The sequence below is a fragment of the Kogia breviceps genome, chromosome 16 (genome assembly GCF_026419965.1).
Source record: "Kogia breviceps isolate mKogBre1 chromosome 16, mKogBre1 haplotype 1, whole genome shotgun sequence".
NCBI classification, from domain to species: Eukaryota; Metazoa; Chordata; class Mammalia; order Artiodactyla; family Physeteridae; genus Kogia; species Kogia breviceps.
Genome location: NC_081325.1, coordinates 14,999,673 through 15,011,774, shown reverse-complemented (window position 1 = coordinate 15,011,774; position 12,102 = coordinate 14,999,673). Strand labels below are relative to the sequence as shown.

General features: G+C 41.7%; 1 protein-coding gene across 2 annotated transcripts in view; it reads right to left on the bottom strand.

The window, feature by feature from the left end:
* The window catches only part of FREM2 (FRAS1 related extracellular matrix 2), a 210,410-nt gene that overhangs the window by 57,238 nt on the left and 141,070 nt on the right, over positions 1-12,102 (bottom strand). For both annotated transcript variants that reach the window (XM_067016848.1, XM_059042124.2), the window contains 2 exons: positions 9,477-9,602; positions 7,925-8,176 (listed from right to left, as the gene is read on the bottom strand). In XM_067016848.1, coding sequence (XP_066872949.1) covers positions 7,925-8,176; positions 9,477-9,602 — 378 coding nt within the window. The remainder of the gene's footprint in view (positions 1-7,924; positions 8,177-9,476; positions 9,603-12,102) is intronic.

Sequence of the window (12,102 nt, the reverse complement as noted above, 5' to 3'; positions counted from 1 at the left end):
TACAGCGCTGATATATCTACATATGGAGTGAGGGCAGGACAAGTCCTCCATCTCTTTTCCCCTGGCACAGCGTCTCGTGCATTAGAGATGCTCAGCAAACATTTTAAATAAATATATGTCTGAATATATATTATTTCAGTTGTCTGTTTCACTACAGCAGAATGAAGACCTGTGTCTTAGAGAAAGGATGCAGGGATGCTTTATGTCTCTAAAAGTGTGAAGGGAAAGTTTTATCCATAATTTTAAGTGCTTCAAATTGTTACAAATGGCCTAAAGAAAAAAGGTGGTTTTAGTTTTAGCTACATTTTATAATCCTAATATAGATTATTATTGTGATTATTTATAGCATGATGTAGGCCACTGGTTTTATCAAATGATATTACCCGTATACTTTACAGGGTAATCTTGTATCTCTTGAGGTCAGTAGCAAGTTTCTTGACATCTATTAAAGGAAGATTTAAGGCCAATGACAAAAAGAAAGGTATGTATATGACTTCTAAACTAGGAATAAAGGGAGAGAAAAAGAGATTCAAATGTCTGCTTCAGTAAGGCAGAACGAGGACCTGCTTCTTAGGGAGATCATAAAGCCTATCAGCCTCCCGCGAAAGGTAACATCTACCTGTGCAGAGCAAGTAAGATATACAGAGAAGAGGGAGGCCCATTCAAGAGCTCTAATTCGAGAAGAACTATTTCCGGTTGGTGACAAGTTTCTTAGGTAAGCAAACTAACAAGTTTCACATTTCTACAGTGACCAACTGACATACCAACAGTGTCAGAAAATAGTACATACATTCCAAAATGTTTTTCTTCAGTTTTCGTTCTAATACAATAAAAGGAGATGCTGCTGTCTATTTAGTAATGGATTTTTATGAAGTGTATGTTCTCAACAACAGACCATAAGTGCATTGTGCATTGTCTGGACTTATCAAATAAATACACAGACCTCTGTGATTTCACCGTAGTATTTCACAGACTTTGGCCTCTCTCTACATCATGGGGCATGCTGGTCAAGACTGTTAAGTGTTCTGCTTTCAGCCAAGTTGCAGTGTTGGTTTATCGGCATTTTCTCTGTGCTTTATAATTTCAACAAAAGAATACGCTAGACCTCTGTTGCTGGTGAATAATTTGGAATTTCCGATGCTATTGCTAACATTTACTAAGAAATCTTTTCTAATTATTCAGTCTCTTATGAATTTTATTGTCTTTGATTATAATATCTCTCTTAATAATTTTAAGCTTACAAACTCTGAAGTCTACTATCTGAGAAGTTGCTTCTCAGATTTATGTGATTTTTAGGACTAGCACGGAATTCACCTGTGACTGAGATCTTGAGGTTCCTATAACATGTATAGTGATCTGCTTCCAGGGTTTGAGTGATAATGAATCAGCAATATTTATCTTTTGATGTCTACAAGATGGTATTATATGGCCAGCGTTCACTCTCCTGTGCGGAAAAGAAGGGAATCAGGCAGATGGTGTTACCATGAAAAAGACAAAACAAACACAAGACAGCATTTACCCATAAGGACTTGACAAGACAGCCCAAACCCAGTCCTTCAGAAGGGAAACCCTTCCACTGGACAACTTGCTAGATGATGTGGAAAAGCAATGCTTTTCCTTGTGCAAGTGAACTACCAGACTCCATCACATGTTCTCTTAATGATCCCGGAGGAGTTATCATTGGTAAGAGGTGAACCAAAACAATTCATGTGTAAGTTAGCCTTACGTCTATAACGGCTAACATTTTAAATATTCTAGGGTCCTCAAGTCTGCATGCACAGAAAAGGATACAGTTTGTTTCATTTCTATTAGCATGCCTCAGGCTATTTTTGAGTATTACAGTGTAGCATATAAAGCGTAGAATATCTATTAAATATACATGCTGCCAGTACAGTATGAGGTGGGCAGCATAGAGGTTGGTGCCATGGACTCTGTGGTCAGCCTGGCTAAATGCTTCTCAACTGTTTGACCCTGAGCAGGTTACTTAACCGCTCAAAGACAATAAAACCGAGGCATAACACAACCGGGCTCATAGTCTGTGTGTCCGTGTGTTAAATTAAATCATTCAAGTAAGAGGCTTAGCACACCTGTTATTGTCATCGTATATAATAGTTATAGTTACAATAACTATATATTATATTTATTATTACATGACATATACGATATCTATGGGGCCCTGAAAATTAGAGACATGAGTTAGTTTTCTTCTTTTTTTTTTTTTTTTTTTTTTGCAGTACGCGGGCCTCTCACTGCTGTGGCCTCTCCCGCTGTGGAGCACAGGCTCCGGACGCGCAGGCTCAGCGGCCATGGCTCACGGGCCCAGCCGCTCCGCGGCACGTGGGATCTTCCCGGACCGGGGCACGAACCCGTATCCCCTGCATCGGCAGGCGGATTCTCAACCACTGCGCCACCAGGGAAGCCCCATGAGTTAGTTTAATAGTGCAAACAGTATGATCCTATTCAATATAGTAACCTTAATATCTTAGAGCTACCCTAGCAGACAACATATCTGCAAGTTTACACCCCATGAATTTGACAGCTTATTTCTGGGTGAACGGTCCCTATGTCCTGGCACAGTCCCCTGTGCTCACTTTCTGGTGAGCCAGAAGGTCATTCTTCAATGTAAGTTATACAAAACGGTGAGCGGTTCTCATAAAGAACTCTGGAGCCTTTGCCTTTTCTGGTAATGGTGGTGAATGTTTTCATGCGACTGGCAGCAGAGATTCAAGTGGCTGCTTGCCAAGCTCGTGTGTGTGCAGAGGGACAAATCTCTGAATGCCTTTCCTGCTGTGGGCAGGATACTGTATCAACAGTTTCAAAAAGCTCAGTTCACAACAGCAGAGCAGCAAGTTCCTTTAGAGCCGGTGACCATAGCAGGTTGAGTCAAATGTACCCCATTGCTAATGAACCCTCTCCAGCTGCCTCGGACCCTTGCTTACTTGCCTTTATTTTACTTCGTGTCCCTGTACCCCAGCCTCCTGAAACCATTACAAGTAAAAAGAAATGATGCGAAGTGACTCTATATCATAAAATGGTTTATGTTTAACCCAGTGGAGGTACAGAACGAGGGAACTGAACCACACTATTTTAGTTTTAAGGTATTTTAAAAACCTGTTTGTTTTAAAGGCCTAAAGGTGCACTTGTTATCTGACAACTCCAACAATATACTTCTTTCGTACATTGCCACAATTTTCTTGTACTATAACAAGTGACACTTCATTACTGTTTGCAACTAACAGCCAAAACAACCGGCACATTAACATTTAGTAGAAATATATTCTAATAACCTTTCATTGTTGAACTCGGCACATTTGAACAGAATTTCTCATCTTCTCTCAGCTTCCTTTCCCTAGACTGGTTCTGTCTCTTAACTTCCTGTTAATGAATGGTTCCTCCATTCCTTGAGCCTGTCAAGCACACACGTTTTTAGATACATATTTTTAAATTTCCCTCCTTACATGAGGCCCAAGTCTTAGCAGGTTTTATTCTTTTTTTTTTTTTTTTTTTTTTTTTTTTTTGTGCTAGGCGGGCCTCTCACTGCTGTGGCCTCTCCCGTTGCGGAGCACAGGCTCCGGACGCGCAGGCTCAGCGGCCACGGCTCACGGGCCCAGCCGCTCCGCGGCACGTGGGATCCTCCCGGACCGGGGCACGAACCCGTGCCCCCTGCATCGGCAGGCGGACTCTCAACCACTGCGCCACCAGGGAAGCCCAGCAGGTTTTATTCTCAGCGGAAGGTTGTTTCCTTTCCAGTACCAACGTCCTCACCCTACAGGTCCGCTTCCCTTTTTGGTTCCTATTCTGTTCACTTACACTGCTATCGAATTAATAACCTCCACACATGGCTCTGATTATTGCACTCTATTGTCCAGAAACTTCTGGGTGCTCCCTACGAAGTAAATTCAGAACTTCTTATCTCATTCAATGGCATCCACAATGTGCTTCCAACCCATCTTTCCAGAGTCAACTGCCAATGACTCCCACCCTTTCTTTAGTGGAGCTAGTTTTTAAAGTGCTCTCATACGGATGCTATTTGGTCCTCATGAAGATTCTGTAAAATAAGAAATTCAGGTGATAATATACTCAAATGAGGAAAACAGGTACAAGTAGACAAGTGGATTGGTGAAGATTCCTTGACTAGAAAGAAGCAAAAATGCATCCACAGCCCAGATCTCCTAACACCTAATCTTGGAAGCTGGGCAATGAGCCTTTCTCAGAAAAGGCAATGTGGCCAAATTGGATTGCCCTCTGCTCCATGTCTTTCTCTCCCTCCTGCTTTCACGCACGCGATCTTGGACTACTTTGCCTTATTCTCCATTCACCTAAATCCTTTCCATCTGTTAAGCCTTTATCTGTTCCTCCTTTTGACTCACAGAGTGATCATACAATTGCTTTTAATCACACTCTGCCTTCTTCTGTCTGCTTTGTGGTGTTTCAAATTATTACTGAAATAAATTATTCTCTTTTAACCTTTTACATACTTAGGGTTTTTTTTGTCCCCCAAATAGACTGATTTTAAGCTTTCTGAGATCCCGGCCTTATGTCTTAAATGTCTTTATAGTCCCCACCTGTTACACTTAGTAAGTGCACAATAAATATTTGCTCTGTGTGTGGTATGTGAGATTAAATTTTTTTTAATGCAAGACATTTCATATGTTTTCCTTTATCTTATTTTCGTTTTCAAAGGGTGTAATATCTACATCATTCAACTAGTATTCTTCCAATGTGGAAAAATGGATATAATCTTTATTATTCAGCGAATTCTTGCAATGCCTCCCCACAGACCAGAAACTCATTAAACATCCATTAGCTTTCCCTGAATCCTTAGCATTATCAACTACATTAAATAGTCTGTTAAGGGCTTCGATGCATGAATATTCTGAGCAGTCAGAATCTCATTTTTCCATTTCTTGATTTTTAAATATTTTTCTAACCCAAGCATACCGAATGCAGAATGTAACTTTGTTTTGTCAAGTTGTTAGTTTAACTGAGTTTGGCCATTCCTCACAAAGACTGGCCTGGCGTTATTTAATTGGAGTTTACACAAATGCAAATAATAGTATTCAAGAATAAAAAAGATGGTGACCAAGCCTTTCAGCTCAGTACAAATGCATAAAACCTATTTCACCCCCACACCATACCATGATGTATTTTTCTAGCACTAGAAATTCTTTCTTCTCTATGGTACTCCTGCTGCTGAGAAAGCTTTTCTGACGTCTGGAAGCTTTTAAATGGCACTGAATTAAGTTACTTTTACAACAGGACTCACCATACTATGCTGCCTTTTACATGTCTCTGGTTTATACCTACTAGCATGGTAATTTTTCTAGGGGGGTCGAGGAAGGCAGCCACTTTAGTGGACACCCCTGCAGGTGGGCACACAAAAGCTGAAAATGGATTCAGCTTAAGTGTTTCTTAATGAACTTCCAAAGACTGACAGCAAAGATTAGTGAAATACTGTTAGCGCTGACTTGATCCTCTTCCTAAGGAACAAATGCTGTCGTGTTAAATTGTAACCTTTACTGAAGTACTGAGGACTGAAGACACTGATGTTCAGGATATCTGCACAAAACGAGAGCACTGTTCTTGTGTCAGCATGTTGTTCACGTGTAAGTCTCTTCCAAACACAGTGAAGAGTTTAGCGATTTCTTAAAGATGTAATACAGATTTAATCAGGACATATTTCTGTCCTTTGAACCCCTGCTCTACTCGCATATAATTAAGAGTACAGAGAAAACCTTTGGTCCCAGCTGAGATTTTCAAACATTTGCACCTAAGAAAAGTGACTTTCCGCCCAGGTGTTAGTCCTTCACTCTTGCATCCACAGAAATGGTACCCTATAATTTCACGGAGGAATAATCTAGCTTTGGAGAATCAATTCCTTTTTAAAAAATTCAGATTGCTTTGAGTTACAGAGTTTGAAAGGATTTGTTTCTTTTTAGTTCAGGAACATTTGGTCGGTGGACTCGTCATCTGGTATGCCCATTACCACAGAAACGGAGACAGCAATCAGAGCAAAAAGTGTTGGAAGGTCATGCAGGATATTTCACTCAGATTGTGTAGCAGGCTTAAATATTTTCCCTACTCCAATTACATAAAATTTTAGTGATTGAGCAATTGGCCACCTTCAGAAACAACACCCCTCCCTTGACCAATGTTGACCTATATTTGGATTATTCTTTTCTAGATTCTATGACAATTGTATCCCTTCAGTTATGTCATTAGGTATGACGTATTTTAATCCCTTTGATGAATTTCAGGATTCATTATAGCCTAGTGGAGAAGCACATCAAATCTTAAATAGACCTAAATTTAGGACATATATCCAACACTTTGCATCTGTGTGACATTAAGCAATTTTCTTAGCTTCTGTAAGTCTAATTTTTCCATCAATCAAATGGAGAAGATATCTTATTTTGAGATTTAACTGGATAATTCATGTAAAGTCCTTTGTACGTAGTAAGTGTTCAAATGTGACAACTGTTAGTAACTGTATTATTGCACCTGATTGAAATTTGACTTTCTCCCCATTAACCTGGACATTCTTTCTTTCCGTGATGAACTGGTGAAAGTCTGCATAGACAGTACTTTATGTGTAGCAGTATTGTTTTCACTTATAAACTATGTACATGGTAAGATTTCAACTTCTAAAATGAAAAAAATATAGGAAAAATTTGTAAAATGTAGGTAATACAGGTAAACTCTTCATTTTACTCCTGGAAACTGAGGTTCAGAGACATTAATAAAAGTTGACCCCAAAGCTCATAAGATATGAAGTACTCCAACAAAGATGACACAAAGCAAATTTCTCTAAAATAAGTTTTATGTTTATCTTTCCTATTATTTGAAAAGCAAGTGAAATAGTTGCATGTTGAAAAAAAATCCCCCAAAGCTTGGAATAGCAAGAGGAATTAAGATAATGTCCTAGCTTGCTGCATGTTAGACATTACAGATTAAAAATGTTTGACAGCACTTAGGCACTGCAACATGTTTGATTCTTAGATTCTTTTTAGCACTTTCTTTGCTGGATTGTCATACCCTTATACTAACTACCTTTCTTTTCACTCTTTCCCATCTCTGCTTAACATCCGTGAAATGTGCTCCTTTTACACTATTTTATTTTATTTTTTTGCGGTACGCGGGCCTCTCACTGTTGTGGCCTCTCCCGTTGCGGAGCACAGGCTCGGGACGTGCGGGCTCAGCGGCCATGGCTCACGGGCCCAGCCGCGCATGTGGGATCTTCCCGGCCCGGGGCACGAACCCGTGTCCCCTGCATCTGCAGGCAGACTCTCAACCACTGCGCCACCAGGGAAGCCCTAAATGGTTTTTTGAACTGTGATGATTAAGACCCCTTTGCTCCTTTTTCTGCTCAGAAAGAGGGATTATTTTATGGTAATTAGGTTTCCCTCAGGAAGGGTAGTCTAGGATAAACCCTCCCCCTTTTTGGAAGCCTGTTGGACTCAATTCTCCATATATTTATTACCTTCCTCGTTCGTGTTTAATAGCCTCGTCTGATGGGTTTCTTTGTTAAACGAGTTCAAACTCGGAGATTAAAGTTGCAAAATAGAAGCTTTTGCAATCAAAGCAAAACAAACAAACAAAAGGATAAATTGTGTATTAAAATTGCTTCAGTTCTTCACCAGGACATTTTTAAAGTTTAATCACCTAATGATAAATGGTGTTGTAAAAAGAAACTGTACACAGGTGAAAACACACAGGTGTGACTTTGCCCTCTGAAAACACTAAATCATGAAAGACAAACTGATTGATGCAGCCAACTTAGAATCTTAATCGCACTATAAAATCAAGCATAAGATAAATGTGCATGTGAAAATTCTTTTGCACTCTCATCTTTCTGTTTAGAAGGTTGTGCCTGATGTTGGTGCGCCTGGTAGGAGGAATAATTTTCGGGTAAATTAGTACTTACCGTCGTCCTTGTCGGGGATGATTGTAACCTGAGCCCCTGGGAACTCCGATCCAATTCTCCCACCCATCGGCATGCTCAGGAGAACGTGGAATGTTTCCTTCTCTTCATATAAGGAGTCGTCGATTATAACGACCCGGCACATTTTTTCCCGCTCGTCTTTGTCAAAGCGGATAACACTTGTGTGGTCCTCGGGCCGGGATATGTAATCAGAATAGGACAGTACTGATGTTGGCACAGTTCCTCTTGCCGTTCCTGGAAACAGAGAGAATCCAAAAGGGGTTTATATAGAACATACTACAAGGGTACCTCCAGAAACGATTATTTTCATATGCAGCATTTTCATGGTCCATCCTATCTATGAACAGCCCTGGAAACTGCAATAGCTCCTCCATACTGTGCTAGCACCATGAGTCACCTTTATAATGGTCTCCAACATCCGACAAATAGTCCGTTTCAAGTGTTTTCTCCTCTGCTTCCTGCCTGTGGTCTTTTAAAACTACACAATAATACAGAATAATAGCTTAGTATTCAAATGCTTACTGTGTGCAGGCCAAGTGCCAAGCGCTCTACCTGCATTGCTTCTGTAATCTTCTTAACCACTCTGTCGGGCTTTACACGTTTGGTAACTGTTTTTTTTGGTGTATGTGTGTGTAGTACGCGGGCCTCTCACTGCTGTGGCCTCTCCCGTTGCGGAGCACAGGCTCCGGAAGCGCAGGCTCAGCGGCCATGGCTCACGGGCCCAGCCGCTCCGCGGCACGTGGGATCTTCCCGGACCGGGGCACGAACCCGCGTCCCCTGCATCGGCAGGCGGACTCTCAACCACTGCGCCACCAGGGAAGCCCACGTTTGGTAACTGAGGTTTACAGAAGTCCAACCACTTGTCGTGGGACCCAGAGCTCAAGGCTGATCCTGAAATTTGCATTTTGGCCGCTATTCTTTACTGCCTTTCAACTCACATATGTTAATGAAAATTTTAATGAAGGTCTGCAGTGTCAACTGCATTTATGACCTTTTCTTTTACATTCTTAGAAAAGTCTACCTCTTTCCTAGAAAGGTGTTTAGTATATTAATGAGTATTACATAGTAGTTTTAATTTTGTATTGCATAAAATCACCTTTCAGAGGGTGCTTACTCAATGAGCAAAACAAGTGTTTTGAAATGTGGTTGCTAGAGTTTCAGACCAGTTTGAAATTCGTTTCTTTTCCTTGGGTATGCATTTCTTTGCCTCTTTTGTTGTTGTTGTTTTTAACAATAACCCCCTTCTACTTCAGCAGGCTTGAGCCGGAGAGGGGAGCTTCAGCTTTTTACAACCCCAAAGGCCTTGAGTATTAAAGCAACCAAATGAATCAGAAATGTTGGCAATAGCAGCAGTCCTTCCAGGTCCTCGAAGGTGCCATAGTGAAGGAAGATGTCCGCATGCATGCTTTTTTACTATTTGAAAACTGGACAGTAAAGTATAACCTTCGTGGCATAATGTTATGCCTCCAACATGTTAAAGCGGCCTATTTATATCTTTGCGGGGACATTTTAGTTCATTCGCAAATCGAGCTACCTTGCCGCGTGTAACAGATCACCATCAGCTCGCGGCTCACATCTCCACTTCTCCTGATCGGAATGAGCAGTTCACCAATGTCCTCCTCGATGGAGTATTCAGACTGGGGGATGAATACAGTTGATTCTAAGGAGAAAACACAATTGTTTTTGTCTGAGCGTCTTACATATGACATAATCCTGTGCAAATTCATCGCTCTCCTGATTGATCATTTCCCCTGGCGTATTCTTTTAGAATAGCGCAGTGTGAGGGGAAGGAGGGAAGACAGGGGAGAAGAAGCAGGTAGAGAGTGTGTAAGCTCCGGGCTAGTGAATCCTTAACCTAGAAATAAAACCCAACGTTGCTTTTATCTCCAGTAATTGCGCTTTTTTTTCTCAATAAGTGCTGCTGACACACTTCCTTTAAATCCAACTTTGCTCTCTCAGGGAAGATCGCCACCTTCTGATGGAGTAGTTGACTTTTAGACTTAGAAGAGACCTCAGAAGTCATCTTGGCTCACCTCTTACTTTGATGAGGAAACCTGGACCTACAGAGTTGAAATTATTTGTCAAGGACTCTTACTTGTTGACTCAGGATTACAACTCAGATCTTATAATGTCCACTCTATTAGTTTTTTACCCCAAATGTGTTCCTTTTGAATGATTAATGATTAAAAGCACATACAATGGATTATTACTCAGCCATAAAAAGAAACGAAATTGAGTTATTTGTAGTGAGGTGGGATGGACCTCGAGTCTGTCATACAGAGTGAAGTTAAGTCAGAAAGAGAAAAACAAATACCGTATGCTAATACATATATATGGAATCTAAAAAATAAAAAAATGGTTCTGAAGAACCTAGGGGCAGGACAGGAATAGAGATGCAGACATAGAGAATGGACTTGAGGACACGGGGAGGGGGAAGGGTAAGCCAGGACGAAGTGAGAGAGTGGCGTGGACATATATATACTACCAAATGTAAAATATATAGCTAGTGGGAAGCAGCCGCATAGCACAGGGAGGTCAGCTCGGTGCTTTGTGACCACCTAGAGGGGTGGGATAGGGAGGGTGGGAGGGAGACACAAGAGGGAGGGGATATGGGGATATATGTATACATATAGCTGATTCACTTTGTTATAAAGCAGAAACTAACACACCTTCGTAAAGCAATTATACTCCAATAAAGATATTAAAAATAAATAAATAAAATAAAAGTATAATAATGCATTGTTTGACACTTGGTGTTTTTGTTTATTGTGTTTTAAACAGCAGTCCCTTTAGAATTTAGAAATCTATGTATCACTGTAAGGGACACATCTGTGGTTTCCCTCGTCCTCTAGAGGAATAACAATAGCACAGAGTATACATTATATTTATATAACACTATGAGTCTCAATGATTCTTTTTTTTTTTTGCGGTACGCGGGCACCTCACTGTTGTGGCCTCTCCCGTTGCAGAGCACAGGCTCCGGACGCGCAGGCTCAGCGGCCATGGCTCACGGGCCCAGCGGCTCCGCGGCATGTGGGATCTTCCCGGACCGGGGCACGAACCCGCGTCCCCTGCATCGGAAGGCGGACCCTCAACCACTGCGCCACCAGGGAAGCCCTCAATGATTCATTTTTAAGGTAGCGTAAAGGTACACTAAATAATAAAAATGGCATAATTAAATTATTGAAAATCATGGTTCAATGTAAAACTACATTTAGTTCAATAGAACGTTTAGTTCAACAGTCTGACATGATAACCCTCAAATAGATACTTTGGAAGTTGCCTGGGAGTCTGTTTCCCTGAAAGTCCCCCCCCCGCCCCCACGGAAAATGCTTCACGATTATTTTTAAAACAGTAAGCCACACTGCTTTGGATGGTTATAAAAGACACTGGAATAGTGGACGTTGGCCGTCAAGGTCCACGTCCCACCCCTCTCCACCCTGCCCTGTGCTCCAGGGACTGACTAATGAGAGCCACATCCAAGGTTTCCCTGTGCTCTGGCTTTGGCTGAGTCAGCCAGAGGGCAGCACAGGCAGGTCTTGGAGGGTGAGAGCAACGTGGGCCCAGCATTCGTCGCCCTGGCTCCCCTCAAGGCTCCAGAGCTGGCTGTACCCCACCAAGTAAAGGGCATAGGGCCCACTGGCCGCGCTAGCTCGCTCACTGGTCCAGCTAACTTCTCCTTCCCTTTCCCCTGAGGCCTAGAGGTGGTGATGGTACCCGCCCTTACCAGCCTTGGGCCCCGTAACTAAACCTGGTGGTTTCCCCAATTCTCGCCCTCATCTTTGCAAAAGTCATGTTATTAAATTATTTTAAATTTGCTAATTTTGAATGTGCCATTTGTTTTCTCCTGGGACCCTGACTGATACAGCATTTGAAAAAATGGCACCATTCAAAACATCTGTGGATGTAAGATTTTACAACTAGTTATTCATTTATCAGACATTGATTGGTGACTTCTACTTGCCAGACACTGAACCAGGCACAGGAGCCATGGAGGTAAACAAAATCCCTGGCCTTATGGAGTTTTCTTTCTAGTTGGGGGTGGGGAGGAGGGAGAAAACAAACACATATTCAAGAAAATATATAGTATGCCAGGAGGTGACAAATCCTATGAAGAAGATGGAGTGTGCCGGCCGGGATGCAGGGGGGCGCGGGGGGTG